This window comes from Physeter macrocephalus, chromosome 14 (assembly GCF_002837175.3).
Source record: "Physeter macrocephalus isolate SW-GA chromosome 14, ASM283717v5, whole genome shotgun sequence".
Classification (NCBI taxonomy): domain Eukaryota; kingdom Metazoa; phylum Chordata; class Mammalia; order Artiodactyla; family Physeteridae; genus Physeter; species Physeter macrocephalus.
Genome location: NC_041227.1, coordinates 34,110,487 through 34,125,832, shown reverse-complemented (window position 1 = coordinate 34,125,832; position 15,346 = coordinate 34,110,487). Strand labels below are relative to the sequence as shown.

Sequence of the window (15,346 nt, the reverse complement as noted above, 5' to 3'; positions counted from 1 at the left end):
TGTTTATCTCTTTCTGACTTACTTCACTCTGTATAACAGACTCTAGGTCCATCCACCTCACTCACTACAGGTAACTCAATCCACAAGGATTCTTTAAAAGTCCCCGCAGGTGGGCAGGAGAATGACAAGGGTAGTGCAGTGAAAGCCATCGGGTGCCTCAGATGCCCTTGCTCAGTGGCTGGCCCATCTCCACCAGCTATGACTCCTCAGGGGCACAGCACACTCATGAGAAAGATTGCCTCTCTTTGCCCTGTTGGTGACAACCTCTTCCTCCATGCTGGGTGTGGGGAAAAGGGAAGGGGCAGGGGGACACGAGACTGAACAATACTGTTAACGCCTCTTGTAGTCAGGCTGCCCCAAGGAACAATCATATTTTTTAGTCCCCCTGATGGGACTTCAGCTTTTGGTCACATCATCTCAAACACATGAGCACAGAATTCAGGCTAATGTAGCACCATCCTTGCTCATGAACATATTTTAAAATACACAATGGTGTGGAAGGTGAGACACTGAGCATGTGAACTATGGCAAATTGGAAACTCTTGAAAAGAAGCATAGTGAAGACGTAGAACTCCTGTTGATGCAACAGAGCAGGTCCCTAAGGGGCCTTCCTGGGACAGACTTCTCTGCTGCGTCCTTTGCCTTAGCTCCTCTCTGAGGTACCTAGATAATAGTATCTGATGCATATTTCCTGAGTTTTTCAGATGCTAAAACCACCACCAAATGGAAGAAATTAATTACTTGCACGTGGCCCCCAGACCTACTGGAGCCTAAGGATTGATAATGTGAACCCCTGTGACACTGCCCTGTTACCTCACCATCAACCAGTCAGAGAACTGTACACAAGCCCAATTGTGTGTGCCCTGTGACACCCTCCCTGCGCCCATCATGTGGCCTTTAAAAATGCTTTGCTGAAACCTTTCAGGGAGTTCAGGGGTTTTAGAGCACTAGCCACCCGTTCTCCCTGTATAGGGCCTTACAACAAATGCTGCACTTTCCTTCACCACAATGTGGTGTCAGTAGACTGATTTAACTGCATGTGGGTGAGCAGACCCAAGTTTGGCTCAGTAACACTGGGACCCCACACTGGGAGTTGTGGAAACAACTCCCCTCCCCGTGTCAGGGCAGGACAAGCCATCAAACAACTGAGGTGAAAGGAAAAGCTCCTTTGGCATCCATGAGCCACAGGAAGGTTCAGGGAGTGAGCACAGCCAGGTGTGAACCATGAGGGCTGTCTCTTGGGCTCCTTACAGGCCTGGTGTGAGCAGACCGCTCCTTTAATCTTGTGTGATTCCTGCCTGTGATAGGCCATATGGGCTTAAGCTTTTTTGCAACCTCAATTTTTCACAGAAATCTGCAGTTTATGAAGTACTTCAAATAGACTCAGTTCAAACCCACTGAGCTGTCACAGCAAACCCAGGGTGGCAGGCGTTACCGGCTTCATTCTATCAGCAGGAAATTGAGGTTTAGGGTCTAACACACCTGCCCAGGGCAACAACAGCATGTGGTGCACCCAGGGCTCAAACCCGGGTCAGGCTGGAGCCAAGGGCTTTTACGCCCTGCACCACAGCTGCCCCTGGGGTCTCATTGCCTAAGCCTCCACTGGGGGTCCAACCAGCAATTTACCTACACAATCTCCTGGTTCTGAACGCTTTGCACTAAATAACGAAGTAGCTTAAAAAAAAAAAACAAAAAAAAAAACCTCTGAAATGTGTATTTAGCTGTTTTCTTCTGACCCATAATTTTCTTTTTCCCCCTGTTTTATTGAGATATAACTGAAATATAACACAGTGTTAGTTTAAGGTGTACAGTTTTTATTTCTTTCAAAATACACAGTAGAGGCAAATATCCTGTAAGCTGCAATATCCTGATTTGGGTAACAGGGTTGTCATCTGTGGGTGTAGGTGAACTGGCGGGCAGGAAGAGGTGGGAGTGGGCATTTTGAAACCATACTTGCTGAAAATTTTATCTTGACTGTTTTTAGTGATGGAAATTAAATATCCAACCAGGGAGGCCACGAACATCCTGACAGTAGCATGGTGGGATGAGATGGTACTCTATTGGATTAGTCTAGAGGTCTCTGGGCAGGGGTTTGTGATTATTTACCTGCAGTGCTGCTTGGGGACATTTGCATGGAGAAAAAAAATGGCCACACAGTTTTTTTTCATATGTATAGAATGTTAACTTCATATTTTCATTTAACCTTTCAGTGTTTAAATGAAATGAATATTTCCTATTTCACTACTTGGTTTGCAGATTTTAGGGAACTCTATTTAAGTAACTGGAACAACATTTATAGTGTTATTTTTTGGTAACTGCTATTTACAAGACATGCAAAACATGTCCATCAAGAGAGGACAAAGCCTTCTTCCTAGCTGAAATAAATTCCACTTGACACCTAGGACTTCATTATATAGTAAATCAACTTCATTCCTCTCTAGGTTGTATGTAAAATACACATATTTAATGTCTTTGTCTACCGCTGACGTCCAAATGAGCAGATTCATTATCTGTCCTAGCTATAAAAACCTCCGCTACTGAATTTAAAGTGAGAGCACTAAACTCTAGAGTGTGTATAATAAACTGCTTAACTAGTCGTTAATTTTTTTTTTAATCTGCTTAGTAAAACAGGGGTCCTGTGAAGAATGTATGTTGCAGATGTAATTTACCTGGGGATTTCATTTGTTTCTATCCCATCCCTCAAACCCAGCTTAAATTCAGCAGCTCCTAATTAAAAATGACACAGTTTCATTACAGCTGTAGTATGGAGTATGGAACACAGTGACTACAGTTTAAATCACGTTACTTACCCGCACGATCCATTATACTCAAATTTTCCCTGATTCAATTGCATCGCTAAATCTGTTAAGAGACAAAAATAATTTAGCATCTCGTCTCCTCCGACAAAGAAGATCTTGATGGGGTGATTTCAAACAATGGAAATCAGATACTGACCCCTGGCTGAAAGGCCTTTTTTTAACACCACAAGGTATTTCTGGGTCTGTTTAAGGCATACAACTCTCTCTTCCATGTTGAAATGACCTTGTGTTTAAACTAAACAAAACAATCTGTGTTCATAGAGATCATGTTGGCAATGCTTTAAAATTTGGATTCAATATATGCGTCATATGATTGTTGAATTAGTGTTGAGAGTACAGATGTCCAAGCTGATATATAGTTAGAGGAGATGTGCCTTACCACCCCAGAGGAAGGGTACGCTGGACATACCCAGTAGGGTCATGTGAATATAAAACTCGATTAAAATAAAAAATAAACTAGGTAAGTATCATGTAAAAATTGACTTAAGGTGACTTCAGGAGAATTCTTCTAGTGGGGTCTAGTGGCAGGGAATGGCTTATGGTTTTTCTCTTGCAGGCAAACACAATCTTCTTTCTTTTCATCAGCAAAAGAAATGGGCAGCTGATGGATTTTTTTTTCTTCTCAAGGTGCTGTGATTAAACCTAACATTATAGAATACAACATAAGCTGACCTAGATCATAAGCTGCCTTTGGATCATTTAATACATATAACGGAGTCACTGACAACAAAGAATAAAACGTGACCCCTTTTTAAGTAAGTAAAATCAGCAGTGCCTTTTAATCTTACTTTGTCTCTGTTAGAAACACTCCAGGGTTGTGCTGGTACCTGGTCATAGTTTAGCAGAGTGAGCACTGTTAGGGATGTGGAGCAGAAATTTGAATCCAGCTCCTGATCACTGAGGTAGCATCACCAAGGGGTGGGAAACACAGTCAGGTCACATTCACGCCAAAGGGATGCAAGTCATAGGACCTTTCGATCAGTACAGATCGTAGGGAGCAAGATGGATTGAGATTCACAAAATATGGTGGATGGACTTGAAAAAGAAAATGTCCCCCAAGTTGGGTAACATGGGAGGTACCGTCATAGAGCAAAGAACAGAACAAGAAAGGTGTTTTGTTGTTTTTTTTTAACCAATATTAAGGACCATGTTGTGCCATTAACCACAGAAAGTGAATAGGTTTTGTGGCATATTTCTCACCTGTTTTAGGTGAGTAACTAGAGCCTATTATTTTCCTATTTTTAATTGCAATCCTAGGCCCTTAAGCAAACTTTGAAAACTTTACAAATTTTGTTTATGCATTCACAAAAATTGACCGCTCTCTTTGCAGGGGAAAAAAAAAAGATTATATACTGGAAACTTGTCTCAGAATACACTTTCGAGGAACAAGTTATACATTAGTACCTCTAAGGGTATAGAACTCCTTAAACACCATTTTAGCAGAATCTACTCTATAATATTCTGCACTTTTATGGTGAGATGCCACTATTTTGCTGATCTCCTGCTGAATGTTAACAGTGGGAAGGGTACTTTCCCAAGGAGAAATGAGTCATAGTTACTGTACAAAGATGCTCAAATACTTCTCATTTCATTCTGTCTCTGGACAAGAAGGTACGTTTGATCCAAAAAGAAGAAAAATTAGACATATTTTGGGAAAAGGGACAATGTTTAGCAGATTAGTCATGGCATTTCCAAAAGGATATTCAATTGAAATCAAAATCTATTATCTTCTACCATTGTTTTATTGCTCTAGTTTGCATTTTTAATTTCTCACCATTCTAAAAATCCAACAACACATTGTGTTGCCATATGTCTGCTTCCATGAAAAAAAATGCCCACAGCCAACTGATGGCAACTGTTGGTACTGTCCTGTCAAAGCGTTCTCCTGGAATTCGAGGTCACTGGACATCAGTTCCTACCTGGGGTTTGATAGTTCAGCGAAACCATCTGGCAGCCAGCGTTCCAGAAAATCTGAGGCATGTAATTACTGGAATCGACTCGGCCTCCCTTGGGGTAAATGCGACTCATTTGCCGTTTGTTATAACTGTGTAACATATTAAGGAAAATGGCAAAAAGAGTATCCCAGCAGTGACAAGGAGCTAAAACAATGAAGATCTAGATCAACAATGACACACATGTGACAACAGAGAACAAATTTCACACATATAAAGGATGCTTAAGAGAAAAATCACAGTTTACCATGTGGATTATAAAAACAATCCACATTTGGGCAGGTTTCCCCAGCTGCTGTGGTCTTTCACATACATTATTTTATTAGTTCTACAACCACAATAATATATTAGCCATTTTTCTATTTTAGAGATTCCTGCCAAACCCAAAGTTCACCAACCACTTATTCCACGTAATACATAAGGATACTTCACAAATTCAATCGCATGTGTCTTCAAGTAGCCTAGACCAACTGACTCATTAAAAGAAGACATGTTATAATGAATATTGCGTTCTGTAAAGGAAAGCAAAGATGCACTTAGAAACCCTGCCATCAAACCCTCACAGAAAGACAAGTGATAAATATAATTACACCCTGAATCATGAGGCCTTGGAGGCAGATGTTTCCTTACTATATCAGTAGCTCCTAATTTCATTAACATCCTGCGGATGAAGATGGCTGACTTAAGAAAAGTGTGATGAATTAAATTTGGAGTCATTAAATCAATTATGTGTATACCAATTGCCATTCACAGCCACCCCTGAAATATGTATTTTCAATGAGGATGATAGCTTCTCCAGTCCAGAAATAATTATGAAAAGTCTGAAAATACTTGATACGTTTTTGGAGACCAGCTTTCGACAGAAAGCAGTCTTATAAAAGTATATCTAATGCAAGAGGCTAAGCTCTTGGATTGCTACCAAATCCATAGTCTGTCAGAGCCACCTTGTGGACGATGTAGGGAATGACAACACAAGGCCCCCGCATGCCAAGGACATGTCAGTACGTGGTCTATGCAGTGAAAATAAGGTGAGATGGAACAGCCCACGTGCCCAGAAAAGAAAATGGCAGCAAGTCAGATCACAGCTCACAGAATAATGTAAGAAAAGCAGACAAAAAAGGCCATAGCATTTAACCTTTCGTGTTACCTTCAGCCACATGGAAACCTTGAAACTTTACGGGCTGTGCATAGTTGATCATTGTGGACAAATATGGATGGATATTAGTGGTAGCGCCTACATATTTATAAGATGCCATCCATGCCTGCTCATCTTCTATAGTTACCAGGCCCTATGAGCACAACAAAGGGAATATGCACGTCAGTGACTTCAGCAGGACTCTCAGATTTATGCTTCAGGCTGCCCCACTAGCGACAATTTGCACACACACAGATTGAAAGATAAAGACTTCTTTCTTCCTCAGTTATGCTAACTAAAGGATAACTTTAAAAGTTAATGTCCACTGTAGCTCCAAATAATGCAAATGGAGATAATAGTAAAATATGAAGTTTACCTTACATTTGGGGGACAATTTTTAGATTTTCAAAGGACTTTATTCTGGAAACTATACTGAAGTTCAGAGCAATGCTATGAAAGATGTATAGCAGGTATTAACATTCATAATTTCACAAATTGGGGCATAACGTCAAAAACAGTGGTCCTTCAATTTTAGTGTAAATCTAGGCTTGTTAGATCACAGATTCCGGGGATCCACTCTCAGAGTTTCTGATAAAGCGAGTCTGGGGTGAGGCCCAATAATTGGCATTTCTAACTAGTTCCCAAGTGCTAATGATATGGGTGGTCTGGGGAACCACACTTTGTTTAACACTGCTTTGGAAACCAAGCCACATACATAAATGGTTTATGGTATTAAAAAAAATGCTTATTCTTAAACTAATGTGAGAACCTACTATAAAGGACCTATTAAAACTGCATTGCTCTGCATAGAGGCAAAGAGAAACAACTTATTGTAGTTTGTTTCATAGTAAACCAGAACAAAAGCAACAAAATCAACAACAAAAATAACGCCTTCAAAAGTGATCAACATTTAGTTGAGACTGATACTGAGGAATGAACTGCTGACTCACATGAATCAATTCATTGGTTAAAAAGATGGTCAGGCCATTTGTTTATCTGATAAATTAACATTCTAGATCATCAAACTGATTGCACCAGTAAAAGTCTGAGATAAATAATCAAAGAATGTAACTTGGGATTTTTAAAAAATAAATTTTTCATATATCCTGACTCCCCAAATAAGGGCAGAGGCATGTCTAATTCCTTTCTTATGTGTTTAATGATAATAAGTAACACCATACCATAAGCTAGGTACTGGCCTGAGTCCCTGCATGACAACCTCGTTACTGTCAGTTATCATGTGTAGCAAGGATTAGAGTCTGACCCACTGACCACATGAGAAGACTGAGTCCTTAAAGATTAAAATAACTTGGTCACAGCTACTTAGCTAATAAATATCAGTGATCACAGGTCAACCTGTCCTTTGTTGACCCCAATACCTTACGAAATTCTAGTAGGAGAGAATTTCACAAATATCTTGGGAGAAGACCGGGATCAGACTTAACCAGAATTATTCCAAACAATATTTAGACAGTAAGAAGATAGGGTTTTACTCCAAATAAGATAAGACCCCATACACAACAAGATAGTATCTTCTGAAGCTCTGAAGTGTGGGAATCAAATGACAAGGTAAATTTTTGCATCTCACTACTATAATAAACCACATACATTTACTAAAAATGACCACTTTGATATCATGAACCGTGAAGAGGATAAAAGAAACTAAAAATGTAACTTTACTTTCCTTACAATAAAATCAACGTCGAATAATGTTAGATAAAACTCCTAGGATGTGTACAATGTGAAACTGACAATTTTTCAGAATGTCAATATAGTCAGAACCAAGATCCCCTTCCCATTTTACTATTATATGAATTTGTTGACCTATAGGTGATTTTTATTTTAAAATTCAGTGTGTTGATGATTATGTACTCTTATTCTAGGAATGAAATCTCAAATTCCAACTACGAAAATGCCTAATTGCACTAAACACTTATTTTTAGGAAAATTATCTTATTTGCCTGCCCTCTGTTTTGTGATTTTATCAGGATATAATCATTTCATCACTGTGATTAATTCTTTCTTTTGAAGACTCATATGTAGATGCATTGAGCATGTAAATATTATACCTATAATACCTATAAACAGTCTGATATTTCATGGGGCAGTGGGTGGGGGAAGATAGAGTAACAACACTTAGTATAAAATGTTCAATATTAGAGGCCCATGTACTGTGTCTTATAATGAAAATAAAATGCACAATGAAATTATTTTGTTACCTTTTTGTTGTTTTCATGTTCAAGGTCATCTGAAGCCTAAATTAGAGAAAGATAAAAATAATTTACCTCTCTAAAGGGCAAAATTCCAAATTTACTAGCCATACATATGTAGATATTTAAATAAATTCATGTACACTTGTTATTCTATTTATTTGTTAAGATGGGAAATTACTGGTAACATAAAGCCATAGATAAAGTGAGAACTGAAAAGATATCATGGCATAGCTCTCTTTCACACCATAAAAGCTTATCTCCCTTCTTTGTTGATAGTCTTCGCCTATTTTGATGCTTCCTTATGGTAATTTAGTACATGATTTAGTGATGGGGCTTGGGAAATAATCGATGTGGCCACCTCCTCTGGTATGTAAAGGGTCACTCTTCAGCTATTTAACACTCATGTCTTGTGTTGATAAAGGCAGCATAAAGGTAAGCGCTGCGTCTTAGTAGGCATCTATTAGTCTGAAAGTAGCTGCAATTCTCTATATTGGAAAAGGTAGGGGTAATGGCAGTATTCCCTTGGCTTCGTTCAGCAGACAAATTTGCTTCCATTTTCTTAGCACCTAAGGCATACGCCTACCCGCATCTTCATCCTCTGTCTTAATGATCAAGTATCACTGCTCCCATCAAAGACCACACCCTCACATCACCATGATCCCACCTACGTCCAGGAATTCATTTATCACTCCAAATTCATTCACCCTAAAAATAATACTCCCTGGACTCCTCCGGTTCCCTTTAGCCACCAGCTCCCCTTTATAGCAAAACTGCCCAAAAGTGTAGTGTCTCCTCACTCAAAGTTGTCTGCTACAGGGGTCCCAACCTCCGCACTGAAACTCCTTTTTTCAAGGTCGCCAATGACTCCTAGGCCAACGACTCTTGCATCTTCTTACTCAATCCCTCAATAGTATTAAAAAAAATCAACCACTTTGCCAAGTGATAGCAGGTGGGGGAAATGTACAAACTTCCAGTTATAAGAGGAATAAGCTCCGGGGCTCTCACGTACAGCATGGTGACTACAGTTAGTAAGACTGTATTGTATACTCAAAAGGTGCTAAGAGAGCAGATCTCAAATGTTCTCAGTGCACACACACACACACACACATCACTACCCCACAAACAAAGGTAATTATGTGAGGCTACACTGCCCCGTTTCTTTAAACTTTTTCAGTGGCTTCACATTTCACTTAAATTAGCATTTGAGTTTCTCACCGTGCCCCCCCCTCCCCCGCCCGCCCCCATCACATCCTTCATCCTCCAGTTCCCACCTGGCTGTCTAATCTCATCTTGTTTCACTCGACCTCTCATTCAACCCACTCTGTTCACCCTGCCTTTGTTGTTGCTACTGCTGTGGTCCCTCTCTGGGCAAAGCAACACTTCTATTCCTGTGCATGGCCAGTTCCTCTTTATCCTTTGGGTTCTCATTTCCTTGTTTTATTCTCTCCGCCTCTTTTTTTTCCATCTGAGCACTCACTCTTAGTTTTGTAATAGCACCTATCACAAGTTGTAATCATATAAATGACTGTTTACTTGTTTGTTGTCTGTTTCCCACCCCCTTCCAATAAACTCCCATCAGCCTATCACCTCCATGAGGGCAGAAGCCAAGTGTATTTTGACCCTTCTGTGTTGTTATGGCCTATAAAGTGCCTGGCACATAGTGCGTACACAGTTACTATTTTTTTGGCTGAATGGTTGGATGGATGGAAATATTTTTAGGCTTATTCTACATTAAGAGGGAGACGAGGTATCAACGAGGAGGACTGGTTTTCTAATGAGGCCTTGCTGGGGTGATCAGGGTCATTTTCCTGATGATTTGAATAGGTTAACCTTTGCTGCTGGGGTGCTGCTGTTTTCTCCCTGCTCACCTATAATAATGCAATAAATAACAACATCTGAAGGACATGGGCCAAAGAGGTAGGGGTCAACACTGGGCATGACTAATGAGTCACTTAAATGTCCTCTCTAACTTAGTATTGTGCATGCCTCGAGTTCGGGTATTGATTGTGGCCACCCAATTGAGAAGGGGAATTACAGGCTACTTATTCTCTTGTGGCCCTCACATTTCTGAAATGCTATAACTAACAGCTGCTACCTCTTGCAAGTCATGAAAGCAAAGGGAACCAAGACTCTGACCTTCTTAACACTATTGGCAATAGCTTCCTTGTGACCCAAGTCGTCCGCAGAAAGTTCATTTCCATATTTGTATTCAGGGTGAGCTTCCTCCTCTTGCTCAGCTGTGTGAAAGACAAAAGGAAAATCCATGAAGCCAACTTACCACCAAGGGGTCAGGCCTCCTCCATAATCTTGGGTAAAATATAAGCACTTTTAGAGAGGAAGGAAGCGAAACGAAAATGGGAACATTTAAATAAGCAATTTTTTTTCAAATTAAACTCTCAGTAAACTCTTACCTACTCAAGGTCAAGGGATATATCTTGTTACTTCTCCTGCATCTAGCATGACTTTTTAAATTGAATATAGCTGATTTGCATTGTGTTAGTTTCAGGTGTATGGCAAAGTGATTCGCTATATATATATTTTTTTCTGATTATTTTCCATTATAGGTTATTACAAGATATCAAATATTGTTCTCGTGTTACACAGTAAATCATTGTTAGCATGGTTTTTACATGATTGATGCTTAGCAAATTTTTCTTAAGTGAATGATTACTTCCATTCCAGTATACTAACCTTAAAAATTAAAGCCTCAAACACCTCAGGAAGATCTGTGACTCATAACAGGGTATTTTGATCCTCTATGACACCCAGAGGAAAAAAAAAAAGATACAAGAGAAGGAAAGTACATTTGATAATTCTGAAAAAGAGTCAAAAATGTCCACTTGAATTTTATGGATATAATAACTTGTGGCCGGGAGTGGTGTGATATAAAAAAGATAGAGCTTGGAAGGACTTACTGCTCCTGTAAATCATTTGCCAAATCTGGCTGCGGTTTAAAAGACTCTGAAATCATTCCTTGGGCTCATGGAGGGAAGGGAGCAGCAAGTGGGTGCTAAGTCAAGCTGGTGATCCAGGAGCCTGGCCTGGCTATATAGGGAGGCACAGATGCCATCACCCAGCCCACCAGTCCAGGAAATGACAAGAACCCTGGTATCCATCCAAGGCTGTAGGTGGAAAAAGGATTGCACGTTGGAAAATTAGGCACATGCTGGTGTGAGATCTGTGTTCCCATGATGTCCATCCTGCAGGGGCTCCCAGGAATTTGCCTAAAAACTAGCCAGGATCAGGAGACACCCACAGGCCACAGGATAAGCCAACACAAATCCACACTGTCACTATACTGGGCATGAGGGACCTTTACTATTAAAAAAAAACAGTGAAAATATTTCTGAGGGAGGTGAACAGACCCATAAGAATCAGACATTTTTTTTGTTTTAAGTATGTTTAAAAGGTGGAAAGGAGAATTCAAGAACAGGAGTAAATGAAAAACTTTCACCAATTCTAAGGTGCATTTTTCCCCCACACTGTAATATATCTAATATGGCAATGTATCCTTTAATCGATGGCATTTTACGATTCACTGGAAGCAGTTTTCTTTCTTAGTCAATAAAATAGTAGTGCCTTTCAACTGACGGTGTCTTAGATTCAGAATTTTAGATTGCTTTTTGCAAAGTGCTATTCCAGGGAAGAGAAAAAGGTAAGGGAAACGAGTCAGACACCCTCCTCTTCTGGAACTGATATTCTGATGAGGGGGTATTCTGGAGGCAGATGATTTTTTTTTTTAAAGTAGGTCATATAGGCCTTGTGCAAGAAAAAAGGATTTGAGAAGCTGAAAGAGGTCTTAAAAGAATCTAGTCCAGTGTCTTCACTTTAAAGGAAATAGATTCACAGATATAATTTGACTTGTCTGAGGTCACAGAGTTAGAATATGAACCTAGATTTCTCAGGCTTCTTAGCCCAATGCTCTTAATGTGACACTGGGTTTTCGTGACTTACAGTCTGTAACCAAGATTTTGAAATCTCCCACCATCACTACTGAATTTCAATTTTATATCTAGTCTAACCTGCTTAGCCAGATATAAACGACTTGAATTTCCAGGGGTATACCCCATAGAAGGGGGAGAGACTTAGTAACTGTTTTAAAAGGGTTGTATGACTAAAGGTTAGCATCTCCTGAGTGTGTATGTATGCACAGACACACCCACAACCACACACAATGTTGCTATTACCCACTGTTTGTCTGAATCTACATCCAGCCTAATGACTGGGCACACACTTCCACTGACTGAGAGCCTTTTCTATTTTCTACAGCCTCCAGGCAGGCCTGCCCTCTTGAACTATGCTTGGTTTCCTCTTGCCTGCTGTGTTGAAGTATTTAAATGAGAGACTCCAGTCATTCAGGTATAGTAGGATCATACTGTGATAGCAGGGTAATTACAGCCAACTGGTTGACCAGAGCTGAAGTCAAGTATGACTGAGGAAATGTGAGACTCACATATGTAACTGGTATAGCAGAAACCTCTATGGCCTTAGAGAGAAATTCAGGTGCATATGAACCCATATATTTCTGTTAGAACAATCAAAATTCTATCTCAAACATTTTGGAATAACATGGGAATCACTAGAGGCAAATTTATTTTGTCTATAGGAATAATTAGCATTTTCATAAAAGTTGGGAAAGTACCCTTAAGGACAGTAAGTGGAATCCTGCTGACCCCTCATTTTAGATTAATGTGTGTATGTTCAGGAAACTTCACATTTTTGTCTCACATCATTTATATTTTTTCTCCTTTTTATAAAGAAAAATATTTTTACCAATGATTTTGCATATTTATGTTCTCTTTATATTCCTATACATTAGAAGGACAATATTGTAAGGTACAGAAGGTCTTGACACTGGACTCAAGGCAATTCTAGGATTGAATCTTAGTGGCATTGCTTACCAGCTGTGGGATTGCATGTAACATATGTTACCACTCTAAGCTTCAGTTTCCTCATCTGAAAAATTAGTATAATAATACCTATTTCTTTGGCTGCATAAAGATTAGATGAGGAATTGATGTAAAGTACCTAATCCACAGTTGGTACAAAAATCGTAGTTATTATTATTATGATTTTTCTTAATGTATTCCATTACTCTTCAGTTTGTTTTACTGGATTAGAGTATCTAGTAACACCTTACCTGTGTTTGATTATCATCTATGAAACTTAACCTAAGTTAAGGGACAGTTTTTATATAATATTCAGACTTTCAAATTTTAGAAGTATTTTATTGATCTTTTGAAATACTGGGTTGGCCAAATTTCCATAGGATGTTATGGAAAAACCTGAACGAACTTCTTGGCCAACTCAGTATACTCCTTTCAAGATTTTATTCTTAAATCTTGTTTGGGTTTATTATTTGCAAAAAATATGAAATAATATAATAAGCAATGTGGCAGACTGTATTTTCCAAAGACAGCTGCAATAATATCAGCTTCCCACTGATTCTTCTACAACGTGATCTTGCCTCTCACCCACCCCCTGGAATGTGGGTGGGCCCTAACTAAGACTGCTTGGATGAATAAAATATAGAGGAAGTGATAATGTGCCAGTTCCAAGCACAGCTCTTAAACAGTTTAGCAGCTTCTGTTTTCTGCCTGTTGGAGCACTGGCTCTCAGGACGCTCTGTCAAGGAGCTTGGCCACCATGCTGTGAAAAGCCCAAGCCATGTGGGGAGGTCCCATGCGGGTGCTTGTGTCAACTGAGCTCCCAAAAGCCAGCCAGCATCAACTGTCAGCCACGAGTGAGCCATCTCAAGACACCCGGCCCAGTGGAACCTTCAGATGACTCTAGCCCCCGATGTCATCTGCCGGCAACCGCATGAGAAACCAAAGGGAGAGCCCTCAACCTGAGCCCAGGTGACCCACAGAACTAGGAGAGATAATAATAAAGTGTTTTGGGGTGGTTTGTTACACAGTAGTAGATAACCACAACAGGCATTGATTAAGTACTGTCAGGTATCTCTGGCCTCCCAGACCCTCCCGGACGTATAATACACATGGAAGTTAGTCATGTTCCCAGGCAACATTAGTCATTCATAAAGTCTCTTCCATAGTCAGGAGTCTTTATTAAGGGGTTGTGAATACGATTAGTTGATTCTCACAGCTTTTAGGTTGTTACCTATAATGTCAAACTTTCCTAAAATCTACTCTTCTATTTCAGATGTATATATGAAAAACAGAGTTTCTACAAGTTACTTAGCCCCAAGGCACTATCTAAATTCAAGGCACTAACCAATAGACACTCAATGCATGTCCAAACTATTCTGTTAATCAACTCTCATGTCATTTTGTTAATCAATTCTCATGATACATAATGAATAAATAATTTTCTAAAAACATTCCAAACCTTTCAAATGACCCACGTAAAACCAAAGATTATGGTTGTGGCTATATGGCCAAAGTAAAAATAGAAGCTAATAACAAATACTAAAATATTTTGAGCCAGGCTGCCTTTGCAAAAATTATCTACCTGTAAATATATAGATATAGGCAATTCTGGTGAGCTGGTTATTTGAAGGAATTTGAACTTGAAAGTTTAATTCTGGCTTTGAGTTTCTAGTTCACTATAAGTGCACACAAACCAAGCATTTACTGAGGGTCTCTATCCAGGTTCCTTCCCTTTTAACTCACCTTACTGCTGTCATCAGTAACAGCACTGATGTTCAGGTTTTGTTTATGAGAAAGAACTGCAGAAATGTTCTTTTTATTCCAAGCCCGGCCTTCTACAGCAAGTGCTTCAAGGATTCTCTGGCTGTGAGTTTCTGCTGAATAGCTGAATGCACAGCAGGAAAGGAGATGACTAAGCTACTAAAATCTAGTGTGCAGGTAAATTCTAAGTCATACTATTTGGAAAAATACCCCAAAATACCAAAAGATTAAGGTTGGTACATGTACCTGACTATTAGAAATTAGAATGTTGTGTTATGTAAAAGGGTCCATTGATAAAAATTCATGTTTTTCTCATTTTAAAAAGTATTTTTTGTGATGTGTTAATTTAAAAAATCCAACTCACCACTTTCTATTTCCTCTTCATTGTCATCCTCTAAGATGTTCACTGGGGCAGCGGATTCTCCTGCTTCCATCATACTTTTCAAAGCTTCAAGCTGTTCTGTTATTAAAAGTAAACAAGAAGGAGATGGAGACAGGTGTTGGATCACTTATAAAATAGGCTTGAAGATCAACATGGAGAAGGAAAAGAAAAGGGAAGGGAAAACTATTGTTGAGG

The 15,346-nt window shown here is 39.4% G+C and overlaps 1 protein-coding gene across 2 annotated transcripts in view; it reads right to left on the bottom strand.

Annotated features, from left to right (window-relative positions):
* The window catches only part of PLCB4 (phospholipase C beta 4), a 160,951-nt gene that overhangs the window by 59,895 nt on the left and 85,710 nt on the right, over positions 1 to 15,346 (bottom strand). For both annotated transcript variants that reach the window (XM_028499284.2, XM_007109072.3), the window contains exons 16-22: positions 15,134 to 15,229; positions 10,256 to 10,356; positions 8,126 to 8,161; positions 5,919 to 6,060; positions 5,199 to 5,283; positions 4,739 to 4,863; positions 2,811 to 2,862 (exon numbers count right to left, since the gene is read on the bottom strand). In XM_028499284.2, coding sequence (XP_028355085.1) covers positions 2,811 to 2,862; positions 4,739 to 4,863; positions 5,199 to 5,283; positions 5,919 to 6,060; positions 8,126 to 8,161; positions 10,256 to 10,356; positions 15,134 to 15,229 — 637 coding nt within the window. The remainder of the gene's footprint in view (positions 1 to 2,810; positions 2,863 to 4,738; positions 4,864 to 5,198; positions 5,284 to 5,918; positions 6,061 to 8,125; positions 8,162 to 10,255; positions 10,357 to 15,133; positions 15,230 to 15,346) is intronic.